The 18,385-nt window shown below is 39.8% G+C and overlaps 1 protein-coding gene across 6 annotated transcripts in view; it reads right to left on the bottom strand.

The window, feature by feature from the left end:
* Window positions 1-8,703: 8,703 nt before the first annotated feature.
* cblb (Cbl proto-oncogene B, E3 ubiquitin protein ligase) overlaps window positions 8,704-18,385 on the bottom strand; it is a 171,778-nt gene continuing 162,096 nt past the window's right edge. For 5 of the 6 annotated variants that reach the window (XM_085420008.1, XM_085420005.1, XM_085420007.1 and 2 more), the window contains 3 exons: window positions 11,779-11,964; window positions 11,534-11,638; window positions 8,704-10,240 (listed from right to left, as the gene is read on the bottom strand). In XM_085420008.1, coding sequence (XP_085276134.1) covers window positions 9,987-10,240; window positions 11,534-11,638; window positions 11,779-11,964 — 545 coding nt within the window. In that variant the 3' untranslated portion in view covers window positions 8,704-9,986. Of the gene's footprint in view, window positions 10,241-11,533; window positions 11,639-11,778; window positions 11,965-16,379; window positions 16,504-18,385 lie in introns of those variants that run through there. The other variant, XR_014913509.1, reaches the window with a different exon arrangement.

Here is an 18,385-nt window from a genome sequence, read left to right as displayed (position 1 = left end):
GAGACAACAGATTGCAATATGTCTTCTTGAGAATACAGGTATCATTACAAATATAAATTAAATAGTAAACTACAAATTGTTTTATTGAACGTGTTTTTAACATTGTTCTTTTATTGCTATAATCTTATTATGTAGTCATGCAAACAGAGTTCATTATTATTAAAATTAAAGTAATTGCTTCTTGTTGTTGAAGATGACCTGACTGACCTATGCCACTATTGTGGGAACCACGATGGTGACACCGATTGGGTAAATGCTTATGTTTTACATGTCCATAGCCCATTCAGTCTAAAAAGATGATAAAAAAAATCATGAAACAAAAATATAATTTTAAAAATGTTACAAACTATGTGAATACATCATCTGAATTATTGTAGTTGTAATGAATGGTGGACTGCTTTATGATCTGCGTATTTTGCAAAATTGTTATTTAAATACTTCTTTGTATACCACTATTAACATAATACTTGTGTTTCCTTGTTTTGTCTAATTTAGATTGGATGTGACATTTGCTCACGGTGGTACCACAGGGCTGTGCAAAGAAGCCCCGCAAGAGCACAGAAAACAAATTTATCTGTGAAGCATGCTGGTCAGACAGTTAGGTTCTCTGGCAATTTTTCTAAGGCTTTGAAATGTGTGTTTTGTATCGTTGTCTCCAATAATATTAATTCATTGTTTATTTATTGATTTATTCATTCATTCATTTATGTTTGTGTTGCTGTGTGTGCTTCTGTATTGTTAACAACATTAAAATTCAGCTTTGATTTGAATTAGTTTGTAGGATTATTCAATTATTTCCTGTTTCCTAACATGTTAGCATTATAGTTACTGTGGCAAAAGAATTAATATATATGTTGTTTCATGGTTTACTGGTGTTCAGCTTCCACTATACCCCCTGTTTCTGGTATATTTGTTAGTTTATTTAAATTGGTGGTTTCTTCTTTAGTTGGATGTTATTGTTATTGTTTTTTGTTTTTTTGTTTAAATTAATAAGTGCTGTATTGGAATGACATTTTTTTACCTTTTGTTTTCTCTTTCCTATTACTTATTGTTCCTAATTTATTTATGTAGATCTCCTCCCAGCTGTTTCCATTTGGTGTTATATTTGGTTTTATATTTGAAATTTGACATTTTATGCGCTGTCCAATAAAGGCTTTATTTAAATCTTCAGCAGAATGTGTCACATATTATCCTTCTGAATGACATCAGTCAAGTTTGAAGTAGAAATATTGTTTCAGTGACAAGTTATGGTCCACAATCACTTTTTGGCAGGCTGAAAATGGCATATTATGGGTATTATTGTCCCTTTAAAAGTTATTCAGCAGTTCTAAGGGACTGGTGGAGATATAATATTTGACATATGACCCATCTGAATGACTTCCAGCAAGTCTGAAGCAGAAATATTGTTTCAGTGACAAGATATAGGTAGCAATCACCTTTTGGCAGGTTGGAAATTGCATATGATCAGTTCTATTGTTCCCTTAAAGGTTATTAAGGATTTCCTAGAGACTGTTTGGGATATGATGTGCCACATATGATCCTTTTGGATGATACCCAACAAGTTTGATGCAGAAATACTGTTTCAGTGACAAGATATAGGCCACAATCACTTTTGGCAGGCTGAAAATGGCATATTATGGTATTAATGTTCTCTCTCTTACCCTTTACCCGCCCCTGTTGCTTGTCTTGTGTTTCTATGGTGTATTGATAGTCATGTGCTTTTGTGCTGAGGTGTTTTTTCTGTTATCAAACTGTTCTCCCACTAGGAGCTCAGTCTGAGTGGAGTTTTTTTTCTCCTCCTCTTACCTCATGTAGTGTATTTTTGTTGTTTTTTCCTATCAGCCTACCTTTCTGACATGTCTGCCCAATGTGATGTTTGTGTAAAGTTGGTCAGAAGGTTCCTTTGTAAGTGCGCACGCGCCATTAGCGTGCTGCCTGCTGTAATCCTAATTTCCCTCGGGATGAATAAAGTATTCTGATTCTGATTCTTTTAAAAGTTATTCAGCAGTTCTTGGAGAGTGTTTGGGATATAATATGTCACATGGATGACATCCACCAATTTTGAAGCGGAAACATTGTTTCAGTCACAAGTTATGGGCGGCAATCAGTTTTTGGCAGGTCGAAAATGTCATATTATGGGTATTAATGTTCCTGTAAAAGTTATTCAGCAGTCCTTAGAGACTGTTTGAGATATAATGTGTCACATATAACCCTTCTGAATGACATCCACCAAGTTTGAAGCAGAAATATTGTTTCAGTGACAAGATATAGTCCACAATCACTTTTTGGCAGGCTGAAAATGGCATATTATCAATGTTAATGTTCCTTTAAAAGTTATTCAGCAGTTCTTAGAGAGTGTTTGGGATATAATATGTCACATGTAACCCTTCTGGATGATATCCAACAATTTTGAAGCAGAAACATTGTTTCAGTGACAAGATATAGGTGGCAATCACTTTTTGGCAGGCTGAAAATGGCATATTATGGGTATTAATGATCCTTTAAAGGTTATTCAGCATTTCTTAGAGACTGTTTGGGATATGATGTGCCACATATCATCCTTTTGGATGATACCCAACAAGTTTGAAGCAGAAATATTGTTTCAGTGACAAGATATAGGCCACAATCACTTTTTGGCAGGTTGAAAATTGCATATTGTCAGTTTTATTGTTCCCTTAATGGTAATTTAGCAGTTCTGAGGGACTGTTTGAGATGTAATATTTGACATATGACCCATCTGGATGACATCCAACAACTTTGAAGCAGAAATAGTATCTCAGTGACAAGTTATAGGCGGCAATCACTTTTTGGCAGGTCGAAAATGGCATATTATGGGTATTAATGGTCCTTTAATAGTTATTCAACAGTCCTTAGAGACTGTTTGAGATAGTCTCTAAGGACTCCAAAGCCCTATTATTAATGTGTCACATGTAACCCTTTTGGATGATACCCAACAAGTTTGATGCAGAAATATTGTTTCAGTGACAAGATATAGACGGCAATCACTTTTTGGCAGGTTGGAAATTGCATATTATCAGTTTTATCGTTCCCTTAATGGTTATTCAGCAGTTCTAAGGGACTGTTTGAGATATAATATGTCACATAGGACCCTTCAGAAAGACATGCAGCAAATTTGAAGCAGAAATAGTATTTCATTAACAAGATATAGGCCACAATCACTTTTTGGCAGGTTGAAAATGAGATATTATCGGTATTAATGTTATTTTAAAAGTTTTTCAGCTGTTCTTGGAGAGTGTTTGAGATATAATATGTCACATAGGACCCTTCTGAATGACATCCACCAAGTTTGAAGCAGAAACATTGCTTCAGTGACAAGATATAGGCCACAATCACTTTTTGGCAGGCTGAAAATGGCATATTATCAATGTTAATGTTCCTTTACAGGTTATCCAGCAGTTCTAAGGGACTGTTTGAGATGTAATATTTGACATATGACCCTTCTGAATGACATCCGCCAAGTTTGAAGCAGAAATATCAGTGACGAGTTATAGGCCACAATGACTTTTTGGTAGCGCTAAAATGCCATGTTCTCAGTCGTTATTCTGAACAAACAAGAAAGAGTCATGGTGATACTGGCACAATAGGTCTTTATTGTTTTAACTACTATTCGACAGTCTTATAACAAATATGAACAACGAGAGTAGACATACTAAACCTGTAGGCATTAATTATTCCATCGTGATGCGTGTAGTCATTCGTGACTGCGCTACACACCGAAAGCAACGTTCTGAAAAGCGTCATAATTCAGTTACAAGAAACGTTGAAGTTCCATAAATGCATACCTTTGCCTAATAACAAAGGCATAAATGTGTTTGTTTGCGCCCTCCGCCCTTGATATATGTGTGAAAGGGAAGTAGCTGGCAACGCAAGTAATCCGGGCGCTGCAGCTTTAAGCAGCTGCGCGCACTCCCGCGGACGGCAATCAGTTTCTGGCAGACAATCGCTTTTTGGCACAACACCCGGTCGTGCGATCGAACATTGCAGCGGACCACACAGCAAGAACAAACCATGGCTATGCTTTCGCTCCTTTTTCACTTAGACCCCCAAAATGTCGGATCGGGCCAAAATCCTTTCCACGCCCACCCCCGTGACATCACGCTCCAAAGCCCTATTAGGCTAATCGTTGTGTCACTTCCGGTATTTCAGACAATCCCTTTCCGTCAAGGATTTTTAATTTGTTGTGGGTTTTTGTATTTTGTTGTGGGCTTTTTGTATTTTGTTGTGGGCTTTTTGTAATTTGTTGTGGGGTTTTTGTATTTTGTTGTGGGGTTTTTGTAATTTGTTGTGGGCTTTTTGTATTTTGTTGTGGGGTTTTTGTAATTTGTTGTGGGGGTTTTGTAATTTGTTGCGGTTTTTTAATTTGTTGCGATTTGCACTTCCCAGCCACCGTACCTTACAGAAACCTGGTTTACAACATGATGATTATGTTAGTATGACTGTTGATTCATTTAAACTAATCGTCAGAATCAGAATTATTTGACTATGTTCTGATCTCAGTCATCTCAGCCGATGGCTGCCGCTCTCTGAGCCTGGTTCTGCCAGAGGTTTCTTCCCCTTAAAATGGCATATTTCCTTCCTACTGTCACCAAAGGATTCTACAATTGGTGTAATTTTCTCTGTAATATTGTATGTTTTTTTCCTTTTATAGATTCTGGCATCCTCAGGTGAAAGTAGGCTGGTCTTGTTTTTGGATTTTGCCTGCTGGTTGGAACCCGTGTTGGCTGGACCATTTATACTACCCTTATCTGTATATAGTGTATATAGTGTATATATATATATGAGTAGTGCGGTGCTCTGAACGGATAATTGGAGGTGAGCTTCCCTCCCTCCAAGACATCTACAGGAAGCGCTGCCTGAGGAAAGCGGGGAGGATCATCAAGGACTCCAGTCACCCCAGCCATAAACTGTTCAGACTGCTTCCATCAGGAAGGAGGTTCTGCAGCATCCGGTCCCGTACCAGCAGACTGAGAGACAGCTTTTTCCATCAGGCCATCAGACTGCTGAACACGTCATAGACACCTCAGCTTCACTACTGGAACTTCAACATTATGCACTCCACACTGTATATAAATGCCACTTGTTTTGCACATATTCAACTCTGTATATTTTATATATTTTTTTATTATTATTATTATTATTATTATTATTATTATTATTTATTTATTTATTTTTTTACTATTTAATTTGTAAAAATGTGTATACACACACACACACACACACACACACGTAGGAAAATATTTAGTATACACATCCAGAAATGCATACACTATTATATATTGTACATATATTTATTAGTTTCAGGTTGGCCATTCTTGTATTTTGCTCGTTTGTGTTGTTGTGTTTGCACATCTCTGTTGCTTGTGGGGCTCGCACACAAGAATTTCACTCGCATGTGCTGTGCCAGTGTGCCTGCACATGTGATGTGACAATAAAAGTGATTTGATTTGATTTGATTTGATTTGATATCAATATATCCATACATTTGCCCATAGTACATCTGTATATTTGCTCTCTACGTTTAATAATAATAATAATAATGGATTGGATTTATATAGCGCTTTTCAAGGCACCCAAAGCGCTTTACAATGCCACTATTCATTCACTCTCGCATTCACACACTGGTGGAGGCAAGCTACAATTATATACAGATACGTAACGTATCTGTATATAATTGCTCTTATTGCACTTACAATTTGCATCTAATCAGAAGTGCAAGAGTAGTATTTTGTTACCCTCTATGCGTAATGACAATAAAGTTGAATCCTAATCCTAATCCTTTTGCTGATTTTTACATTATTGACCTCTTGATCAGGTTGTTGTTGTATGTAGTGAGCTATCTGTATCACTGTTTGGAGACTATCTGTTTTGGTTGGTACTCACCTGTGATTCTTGGCTTCTTCCTTCAATGAAAGAATATGCACTGACCTTCTGAGACACATCTGTCCATCCTCCACTATCACCTGGGCCATCAACTCAGTTTTATCCAAATTTTATCCAAGAGGGCTACCCAGCAGCCACAACCGGTTAGGGGTTTTACAGGTCTTTGTTTTTATTTCCTGTAGTTTAAATAATTATTGTGTGTCATCTGACCTAACAGATAGACAAGACCGGGTATCATCTGCATCACAATGAAAATGTTTTGTATCCTTTCTAACGATGACACCTAAGCGAAGTAATGCCATCATGGCAAACCTGACAGTCATATTTCTGAGAGATGAACAATGACTGCAGTTTTTTTTTAGTTGAACAAGTCTCTAATGAGTCTCTAATGAAATCCAGTTGCATTATTCAAATGCTGTTTCCTATGCTAACCCTTGCTACAGGAAAACTGACTATGTGCACAAAAGAGTTAACATGGTCAATGCCACCAACGCGTTTCTGTCTGATTCCTGAATTAGTGCAAATTGTGAAACATTTATCCTTAATTTTACATGAAACAAGGTTATATTAAAAAGTAATTTTGATTTCTATAATGAACATGCAGTTTTTCTTCACTAAGACTTGAACTGGCAGATGTCAAGCAGTTTGCAGCTCCATACCGAGACAGTCTCCTCAATGGAGACCACAGATAATACACAAACACATCATTCAACTACAGAAAAGGAAGGAAAAAAACACAGTTTGATGCATAACTTTCAACATTCCTTTAAATTGTGTACCTCCAATCACTTTCAAACACTTTTCTCCTGATCTGACTTGAGTAGCTTGTGGTCAGAGGGAAGTTCTGTGTCATAATTACTGATGATATAGCTTTGTTGCTCTATAGTAGTTGGGAGAGCCTCCAGCCCCACGAGCCTGACTTGAATAAGCGCAAGAGGATGGATACCTTTGTTTTTACTGTTGCATGTTCACTAGAAGCCACTGGCTGAAAGAGTGTATTTTAAACACAAGCTGTCAGAAAAGGGCTGTGAAAGGGCATGCACACATCAGATTTAGGGTTAATAACCTTGGCATACATGAACACAAACCATTTAATAGGTAACTGTGACTGTTTATTATTGATTTTAAAAAAAATCAACCAATCAAGCATGAATAACATAAATATAAACATACACTGCACATTATGCATGACATATTATCAATACATTTCTTTCACTAGAGCACTTTCACTGAATTCATTGACATATTAATGATATGTCAATGAATTCAGAACATTAAAATTGCCCTTTGCAACCAAAGGTTATTTAAGCCCATCACAAGGGTGTCCAACAGAATGGACAATACTGAGCTTAGGAAAGATGGTTGCTATACAAAAGAACCACTGCAAAAGCAAACCATCGAGTTAAGGGGGAATGCCACTAAATGGCATATCAGAATGTGGAATATCAGTGTTGTGGTTCCAGATATGTGTAAACTCCCTGTCTCCATTAATACATGAACTAGGCTGGGGTAGAGCCACATTCACATTTTTGCATGTTAATCTGGTAGCTATGTGAGTCTCTTGAACTTTATCATGGAGAAGCCTGTTAAAAACCTTGGCTTGTTCCAAAATATGAACTAAATACTCAAGTAAAAAAATGCCTTCATGCTGGGGATCACACTCACACTATAAATACAACTGGACCATTTAAAGACTAACACACAAAGCCAGTGAGCTGTGTTAGTAGATTTGTGAATATAATTTTCTTGTATTTACGGTATAACAAAGTTTTGACTGAACCATTTTATTTCCATTTGAAAAGGGAGGAGCCTCAATCAGAGTGGGCTCTGTGAAAAATAAACAAACAATGAAACACTATCACTTATCAACTCTGATTATTTTGATAGTCTAACAGTGAATGACCATAAAATTGGAATGTGGAAGTGAAAACAGGAAAATAGGACCTAGTTTAATCTAGGCAGCATGCTGTCTGCGAATGCTATGCAAGCAAAGATTAAACGTATAAATACGACAGTATTTAATCTAAGGACAGTTCAACTTTTTGCCCTCGGTTGTTTGTTTTTGTACTAAGGAGTCTTGATTTACTGACTTAAAAACTCCGAACAAAGGATAAATTGTTCATATGATAAGACACGATGTCAACAAATCCGCAGGTTTGACAAATGCATGAAAGCAATTACAGAAAAATATCAAAATAGGTCTTAAAGAACAGAAATCACCTAGATAAACGATTTACAACGTGTCACATCACCTGAGAGCTTGTTTTCTTCAAAGAAATTGTTCAGGAAATCTCAAAAATTACTTTGGAAAGTAAAATTTTATCACAGTCTCAAATTATGAGGTGAAATTATCATGGAATTTCAGATATTTGACATATTAAAGACACAAATATTAACACCCAACTCCTACAGTGGATTCTGTGAATATGTGGAATTGTTAGGTTCAACTAGTCCCCCTGAAGGGAAAGGTCACTGCAGACCATACAATTTCGATTTTATGGTCTGCATACTCTGTATAAAAGCTGTCTTCAGCTGCTCCCTTATCACAAAGGGATCACCACGTTAGGAAGCACAAGATGTTTGATTTGAGTTTTACACCAGATATCTTTTAATATGCAACCCCATGTGTTTGGCTAAAATTGTAACTTTTGAAAAACAGAATGGGCAGCAGATCATCCAGTTTGGATTTAGGAGACAGGCACTGCACTTTCAAGATTAGGCTTTAAACTTTTCTTTGTGATAAAGAAACCCTGAAACACCGCTTAGTTAGCCTCAGGGCGCCGAGGGGCATCCCATGATAAGTTTCTTTATTATGACACTATTGTGTCTTTTCTTGGTTTAGGCTTTAACCTGTGGTTGTTTTGGTTGATTAACACTGAAGTTGTTGTAGCAGTTTGTGAAGCACCATGTGCTTCACAAACTGCTACAAGTTTTTATGCTTTTTTTCCTGTAGCAGATGCCATATTGTGAGGTAAGGGTTTTTAACATTACAATGACCGTGCATATAATTGGTCTTGCGTTTTGAAACCTGTGCAGTATTTTGTTCTTCTCCATTGTGTTCACGTGCAAGCTATCAAGTCACACTCTCTCAAAATCAGGCTGAGAGTGCTTCCTCCATCATGTGAACATTTTCAGTGTGAGCAGTGGGAGACAGGTGGCTGTGGATCGTCTCATCTCTTAAGATCTAACAGATATGTATGTTTTATGGAACTGCACCCATTCCTGTCATTTCTTTAAACTTGGCTTTAGACACAGACAAATCAAACATCCACAAACATTAAACACAGCATCACTTAAAGAAAAAAACTAGGCCTGAGGGAATGAAAAAAGGTAAAGGTCACTTATGGAGAACAAATACATTCCTAGGCTTGCTGCCCAAAAATGAAAAACATAATAATAAACATCCCCCGGTGTAGGAACAGAAGCGAGGAGCATAATTAGCTCCTCGCTAATTATGCTCCTCGCATAATTAGGAGCATAATTTGACAATTACTATGTCAAAATCTGGGCAAAAAATGGAGTATTCTGAAAAATACATACGGGAAGAGGAGGAGGAAGTAAAACAGAAGGCACTAAATAGAGGAGAGGGTGGAAAGCAGCTAGAGAAGAAACATCTTGGAGAAAGGCTCACCCCACTGGTTATGAAAACTGACCCTCTGACAACGTGCAGCTGAAACTGTTTTGCTATTATAAGAATCTTTCAGATCTGAGTAATGTGATACGACAGTAGCAGCAGTAGCATGATCTGGTCTACGCACCCAGACACACAGAAGAATTAAATCCAGAGGCCAGCACTGGCAAAGTTCACTGTAAACATAACAAGCCTCTTCTTTTTTCACAGGTTTAATCATTCACATCCATATCTTTCCCTTTTTTGATTCTCTGTGCTCTGCAGTGATTTGGTTTTAGCCACTTTGTTATGCGTGTCATCTCTGTTTGGCAACAAAAAACTAAGTCTCCCTTGAAATATTTCTGTTTCTTTCCCTCACTATTTTCCCCTAAATTTCTGAGAACAAAGAGAATAAAGAAGCCCTTTTTAGAGGCACGGCTTCATCGCTGTGCTCCACTTTCACACTCTGTTAGGACTAGAGGTTGAGTCTGGGGGCCACTAAGGCAAATTCTCGCAGGATGTTTCGGGCCACATCCACTTTGTACTGAGCAATCATCAGTGCTCGCTTCACATCGTCAAAAGCGAAACCCTCGCCCATCAGTTTAGCTATCTTTGCATCTTCACTCTCCAGCTCCAGGCTGTGTGGTTTTTCTGGTTGTATTTCTGGAGGAATCTTCCTCGGATATGGCTTGGGTGGCCTCGCTGGTGCCTGCAAACAGTCCAGTGATACTTGGAGGAAGAGGAGAGAAATGATGTCAGTGGAAAACTTGGGAAGGAGAAAACTAAACACTGCTTATCAGCGTACTGATCTTTTTCCTGCACCTTCAGATTTCAGACATTTTTCATGAAGTCATGAGATTCTAATCATGTAGAAATCGCCTAGATGTTCCACTGCCTTTCTACTTAGGGCTGCTCAATTAATCGAATTTTAATCTAAATTACGATCTGGGCTTTCAACGATCATTAAAAATTATTGAGCTGATTATTAGCACCTCCCTCGTGCTTTACTCTCGCATTGCTCCGTGTGGCAAATTGAGCGCACCTCTCTGCATTTCGAACACGCGTCACAACAATTAAGAGGACCCGAGGGAAGCTCGGAAAGCTAAGCAGAAGTTATTTGGAGAGGAGAGTGACTGCCGTTGGTTGAAAAGAGAGGTAAAAAAAAAATCTTCAGTGGTGTGGAAACATTATGGGTTCGTGGAGTCAGACGTGGATCAAGTAGACATAGTGTGTAAACTTTGCTACGGTGTCGTAGCTGCACCACACTGCAAAGTTCACTAAACATAGATGTTTACATTTTTCATTTCTTTTTTATATTGCAAACATTTGCACTGTTATCAGTATTTGCACACTATTTTATATTATTTTTTGACAATCTTTTAAGCCATTATTCAATACATTGTTATTGTTAAATAAATATTGTCAAATAATCGAGATCTAAATTTCAGTGAAAATAATCGTGATTATCATTTTTGCCATAATCGAGCAGCCCTATTTCTACTCCTCTGACTGAAAGGAATCAAGCCTATTTGTACAAAAGCCGTCTTGCTGTCTTCATTGAAAAGTTGCTAGGGACATAAAGAAGAATCCATGTTGATGAGATTTCTCGAGTCAACACATGAAAAACACCTTTTCTTCTTTGAACCTTTTAACCAAAAATTTCTCCTTTGGTTAACCAAAGGAGAAATTTTTGGTTCTGCACAATTTCAAAGGCATCTAGATCTAAAAAAAATGATCTTCCACTCCCAACATGAAAAGTTTGAAACCTATAAAACATGCAGTCATTTATACACTGACCGAGCACTATATTAAGATCCCCTGTTGCTTAGTCATGGAGTTTACCATCAACTGCACGAATCCACGGATCCAGCTTGCCCAGCACAGGGTTCTGCCTCTGTGACTTTATCTACAATTTAACAACTTTAATACTACTTACATATGTTTTCAGTATTACTAATTGCCCATGAGCTCAGTGAACACTCACTAAAGAGACAGGATGGTCTCTTTAGTGAGAGGTTGTACCTGGATGGTTGTACTCCAGGATGCCTCTGGAGCTTTTCACATTGTCCGTTTGCCTTTTGGCTGGATGCGAGGGAGCAGCACTGTTCACCATTCCAAAAACTGAGTCTGGACAACAGAGAAAGTCAGGCACACAAGCCAACACGAGCAAAGCAATGTTGTAAATAATAAGTTTAACACTTATTACACTGAGAAATATAATGCCCTAAAACGATTTATTTAGCTTGTTTTTAAAAGAAAAACGTTACCTGGAGTTAACAGGACATGCTCGTGTCCAGAGGGGGGCATGTGTAGTTGAGTGATAACAGAGTTGGATGACATGGAAGAGTTACAGGATGAGGGTGATGAGGGCGGCTCAGTAAAGCTGTGTCTCACAGGTGGAGGAGGAGGAGGAGGCTGGGATGGAGGGCAGCTGTTTAAGGTGTCTTCAAATACTGTAAGGGAACACAAGCCAGATGCTAGAGTTCTGTTTTGGGGTTTTTTGCTTGGTCCTGATTGACAGTATCTACTTATTCTATGAGGAGGTAGCTGACTAAGAATTCTAAACTATGTGCAGTCCTACGGATTACATACTAAAGGCATGCTTGGAGGACTGGGAAAGAAAGTACAAAAAGGCTGAAATCGGCATGAATGTGTGACTCTTCTACACCCTGAGGTGGTGCTAAGACATCAAATATACAAAAATGATTATAATCAGTCAGATATATCTGAGTATTCAAATGAGGACCATATGTTGGAGTTCTGGAATGACATCATCACAGTTAAAGTAAAATGCCTGAACATGAAATTTCAGAGTTTATTACAGAGAAATGGCTCTTTCCAAAATAAAAGCTATACTATACGCTTCTTCTGGGCTATATTCTCAGCAGCATATTAAACATATCAGGTAATAAACTCTCTTTTCCAAAGATGAGTGATTTCTCCATCAGATAGATTAATTTTTTTATTACTTTGTTGTTTCAGCAACATTACATTTAAAAACTGTACTTTTGAGTTAAAATATATATTTATAATTTTAATAAATGACAAATTAAAAAAGCATGAACGCCTGTGGAGACGGCTTATGGTTGAGAAATGAACATTCAATGCACGGGCGACAGATCTGGTTGACATTCCTGCTGTCAGCATGCCAATTGCACGCTCCCTCATTGCTTGTGGCATCTGTGGCATTTTGCTGTGAGACAAAACTGCACATTCCAGGGTGGCCTTTTGTTGTGGGCAGTCTGAGGTACACCTGTGCACTACTCATGATGTCAGATCAGCATCCTGATGTGGCACACCTGTGAGGTGGGATGGATTATCTCAATATAGCAGATGTGCCCACTACCACACATTTGGACTGATTTGTGACCACTGTTTGGGAGGGATGGTTATATTGTGTATCTGGAATGAATTTTAGGTCTCTACGTCCATCCCATGGGGAATGGGAGCAGTAACAAAGGTGTTGCGTTTATATTTTTGTTGAGTGTATATATATATATATATATATATATATAGATAGATAGATAGATAGATAGATAGATAGATAGATAGATAGATAGATAGATAGATAGATAGATAGATAGATAGTTAGATGGATAGATGGATGGATGGATGGATGGATGGATGGATATAGATATAGATATATATACATGTATGTATAACAGCAGGGTGCAAGATACTAGCAGCCAAGGCATACATGGAACGGCATAACCAGGTGACCAGCATAGTGTACAAGAACATCTGTGCTGAGTATAACCTGGACGTCCCAAGGTCAAAATGGAAGAGGCCCCCAAGGGCGAAGAATGTCCGAGCTAAGATCCTGTGGGACTTCCAAATACAGACAGACAAAATGGTGGTGGCTAACCAACCGGACATAGTGGTGGTAAACAGAAGAAGACGGCCATAGTGATCGATGTAGCGGTCCCGAATGACAACAACATCAGGAAGAAGGAACACAAGAAGCTTGAGAAATACCAAGGGCTCTGAGAAGAGCTCGGGAAGATGTGGAGGGTGAAGGTGACGGTGGTCCCAGTGGTAATCGGAGCACTAGGTGCAGTGACTCCCAAGCTAGGCGAGTGGCTCCAGCAGATCCCGGGAACATACATAACATTGGAGATCTCTGTCCAGAAGAGCGCAGTCCTAGGAGCAGCTTAGATACTGCGCAGGACCCTCAAGCTTCCAGGCCTCTGGTAGAGGACCTGATCTTGAAGGACAGCTCACCCGCAGGGCGAGTGGAAATGTACAGTGGGGCAAAAAAGTATTTAGTCAGCCACCGATTGTGCAAGTTCCCCCACCTAAAATGATGACAGAGGTCAGTAATTTGCACCAGAGGTACACTTCAACTGTGAGAGACAGAATGTGAAAAAAAAATCCATGAATCCACATGGTAGGATTTGTAAAGAATTTATTCGTAAATCAGGGTGGAAAATAAGTATTTGGTCAATAACAAAAATACAACTCAATACTTTGTAACATAACCTTTGTTGGCAATAACAGAGGTCAAACGTTTACTATAGGTCTTTACCAGGTTTGCACACACAGTAGCTGGTATTTTGGCCCATTCCTCCATGCAGATCTTCTCGAGAGCAGTGATGTTTTGGGGCTGTCGCCGAGCAACACGGACTTTCAACTCCCGCCACAGATTTTCTATGGGGTTGAGGTCTGGAGACTGGCTAGGCCACTCCAGGACTTTCAAATGCTTCTTACGGAGCCACTCCTTTGTTGCCCAGGCGGTGTGTTTTGGATCATTGTCATGTTGGAAGACCCAGCCTCGTTTCATCTTCAAAGTTCTCACTGATGGAAGGAGGTTTTGGCTCAAAATCTCACGATACATGGCCCCATTCATTCTGTCCTTAACACGGATCAGTCGTCCTGTCCCCTTGGCAGAAAAACAGCCCCATAGCATGATGTTTCCACCCCCATGCTTCACAGTAGGTATGTTGTTCTTGGGATGCAACTCAGTATTCTTCTTCCTCCAAACACGACGAGTTGAGTTTATACCAAAAAGTTCTACTTTGGTTTCATCTGACCACATGACATTCACCCAATCCTCTGCTGTATCATCCATGTGCTCTCTGGCAAACTTCAGACGGGCCTGGACATGCACTGGCTTCAGCAGCGGAACACGTCTGGCACTGCGGGATTTGATTCCCTGCCGTTGTAGTGTGTTACTGATGGTGACCTTTGTTACTTTGGTCCCAGCTCTCTGCAGGTCATTCACCAGGTCCCCCCGTGTGGTTCTGAGATCTTTGCTCACCATTCTCATGATCATTTTGACCCCACGGGATGAGATCTTGCGTGGAGCCCCAGATCGAGGGAGATTATCAGTGGTCTTGTATGTCTTCCATTTTCTGATGATTGCTCCCACAGTTGATTTTTTCACACCAAGCTGCTTGCCTATTGTAGATTCACTCTTCCCAGTCTGGTGCAGCTCTACAATACTTTTCCTGGTGTCCTTCAAAAGCTCTTTGGTCTTGGCCATGGCGGAGTTTGGAGTCTGACTGTTTGAGGCTGTGGACAGGTGTCTTTTATACAGATGATGAGTTCAAACAGGTGCCATTCATACAGGTAACGAGTGGGGGACAGAAAAGCTTCTTACAGAAGACGTTACAGGTCTGTGAGAGCCAGAGATTTTCCTTGTTTGAGGTGACCAAATACTTATTTTCCACCCTAATTTACGAATAAATTCTTTACAAATCCTACCATGTGAATTCATGGATTTTTTTTTCACATTCTGTCTCTCACAGTTGAAGTGTACCTCTGGTGCAAATTACTGACTTCTGTCATCATTTTAGGTGGGGGAACTTGCACAATCGGTGGCTGACTAAATACTTTTTTGCCCCACTGTATTTTTTTTTATAGATATTGTGCGTGTGTGTTCGTTTCAGTGTATGTGTCTTTGTCACTTGAGAAGTCAAAATACGCCAGCTCCACCAGAGGCTGGTCACTACACCCCCAGGGCCCCAGGCTCCGGAGAACCACCCCCACGCCAAAGAAGCTACCCCCAATGAAGCAGATCAACAACCACGCCCGAACATCCAGCCACACGCCCTGGAACCAAAGGCAGGGCCACATCCTGGGGAACTGCAGCAATGTCCCAAAGGGACAGCGAGCTTCAAACACTGGGCTGTGCCCAGCCGTGCCCACACACACACACCCAGGCCATTCACTCACTCACACATACCCATCCATTCATGACACAAAGACATACACATGCTTCCTGCTCATAATCAGATCATACCATAGCAGGGAGCTTATTAAATTGGCTCCAATAATTAGGGTACCACACTTAACTTCACAGAATAAAATTGTGTAATTAAATATCGTGTTTGTGGGTTTTTCCCATATTACTAACATGCCAATTTGTTTGTTGTGATTTATTATCAGCCAGACTCATATTTGCTTTAAATGACAAATTTATTTAAGACGGAGTGATTTATCTAAGTCTGGGATGGTACGTGTTAACGGCCGCTCATAGATCCTACCTGCCGGATCTTCTTTTCATTGATATCGCTGTTATGACTGATGAAGCCGAGCTGGTGAGTTTCTTTGTTAACCAAGTAACGTGTTAAAGCTATAAATATGACTATTACTAAACTGTACTGTCATTAATAGTGTTGCTTTGTTAATGTTGTATGGTTGTTTTATTTTGTGTCTTTCAGTTGATTACCTGGCTTCTGTAAAGGCACGGTTACTGTACTGGTGTTAGTTTATGGTTGTGGAATAAACTTATAAAAGGCAGCAATCAGATGTCCGAGCCTGAGTACGACACAGTTTCATCAGTTAAAACACACCCTTACGGTGGGAGTTTACTAAATTAAAGGTAGTTAGCTTAGTAAAAACCGTAAAGTAATCAACACTTAGCCACCCCCCGCGACGGAGAAGTGCAGGAGGGTCTGTGTCGACTACGGAGAATCCAGCAATTAGACGGAGCCCGGCCGATCGTCACGGCCGATCGATGTGACTTCGTTCTCAAAACACCGTCAAGCCCTCTGTGGAGCAGGGAAATTATTTTACTGCTATTGTTAAATAATCATCATTATTACCATTGCATTAATAATATAATCTGCAGTATGATCATTGTTTTAACAATGTAACAGATAGCTTTAAGATGGCCTTAAGATGTTTATGATGATGTTAATTTTGTATTTCAGATGCAGTTATAACTATTGTGTACACAATGCATATCTGTGCTTATTTGAGTTGATGTTCAGGTTCTTTAAAGGTCTTAAGCTTCACTGACGTGACTGTTCAGGTGATACATGCTGAGGGAAAACTAGAACATAGAAGGAATTGCAATACATGCTTACAAAACACTTATATATCAGGTCATTTCATATTAAGGTTTTAGTAGAGGTTCTTGGTTAAAACATTTATTTAGTAGAAGACATACACATAGTCTCAGTGAGCCTCTGGTCTAGTGAAAGGTCAGAAGTGCAACAGGTGAAGAGGTGACACAAAGAGCATGTGAGGTCAACACACACACACATGAGTTAGATTTATTTAGAGGAGAGATTAGTCATGTCTCGGTAAAAGAGGAACCGTCCTCGTTGTCTCGGCAAGAAAGAGGAACAATTCACTTTAAGACAAGAACGGAAAGTACCAGCCATGAAAATAGAAGATGATCTTCTGGGTTAAAAGTCATTGTGGTGTTGATCTGATCTATGTATAAAATGTATCTGTGACGCATGAAGGGGCGTCAGTAAATCAAACCCTGATGCTATAAAATATCTGTTCATGCTTTGATTAAGTTGAAGACTACTTGCTGTCTGCGTACAGAGTGTCTTCCCACACGTGTGTAGTCATTAAAATCATTGTTTGACCAAGAGCTTCTGGACCATGGGTGGTTTGTACTCTCCTTCCTCAATTTTGAACCTTAACACCTCGTACGTGAGAGACTGTGTGTGGATTTCTTTGCTGGAACTAATAGGGCACTGGCATAGGATAAGCCAGCCGCCGAAAACGAACTTTTAATTCAGTTACTAGCCGCTAAGCGACCGGAAGTGGGTCGCCGCCATCTTTGCTGAGGGCATAGGAATAACGCCGGTAAAAACGAACAAAAAAGTCAGTATGGCATGCCGAGAAGAATTAAAGAAAAGGCGGTCCTCTGCGCAAGCAGTTTTTACTAGGAAAGCCAATTCCATTGCCTTTAACATTGACATTCTGACTGAACATGACCTCATGTCTGAAAGTAGGACACTCAAAGACAGTTATAGTGAGGTTTGTGATAGCAGTTTTGATTACATTGCTGCTATGGAAGAAGAAGATGCAAGTGGGCTTGCAGCAGAAATAGCTGGAGTGGAGAAGAAGCTACAGGACTGCCGCTCAAAATACCAGACCACAGAAATGAAGCTAAAGGAAGCGTCATGGTCTCGTTGTGCATCAGGTCAGTTTGACAGTCTAAGAGTTGACCTAAAAGATGCGATTAGCCAGGTGGAAGCGCTCAAAACGGGTCAAATAAAACAGGATCAGTTTGATTCAATGCTCCCTGCTGTGGAAGGCAGAGAGGAAGCTCTGAGTGAGTTTGTGCATAAGTGGGATCGTTATGTTCCAGAGAAAGAAGTGAACGTTATGCGAGCTTGTCTCAAAGAGCTCAAGGAAAGGAGGAGAGTGGCTATGGTGGTGCTGGCTAGCACCCTAGATGGGAGAAGGAGATCTGGGTGTGGCGACCTCAGGAGCAGGACTAGCAGTGAAGGTGAAGGCAGTGATGAAGGTGGCACTGACGGTGGAGTGACGACCAGCACTAGCAAGCCCAGTGGGCCCGCTGCGACCGGTGGAGATGATGGCCCAACGCGTGCCAGTGGTGCGCTAGATGCTGACGTGCACCCTGCTGCATGCCAAAGTGCCGCAGTGGGCAGTAGTAACCAGGTTATT

The sequence above is a fragment of the Rhamphochromis longiceps genome, linkage group LG10 (genome assembly GCF_057381845.1).
Source record: "Rhamphochromis longiceps isolate RC_006_pf linkage group LG10, R_longiceps_female_GT1.1, whole genome shotgun sequence".
In the NCBI taxonomy this organism is placed as follows: Eukaryota; Metazoa; Chordata; class Actinopteri; order Cichliformes; family Cichlidae; genus Rhamphochromis; species Rhamphochromis longiceps.
Note: the sequence above shows the minus strand (reverse complement) of the source record. Positions and strands in the feature narration are given on the sequence as shown.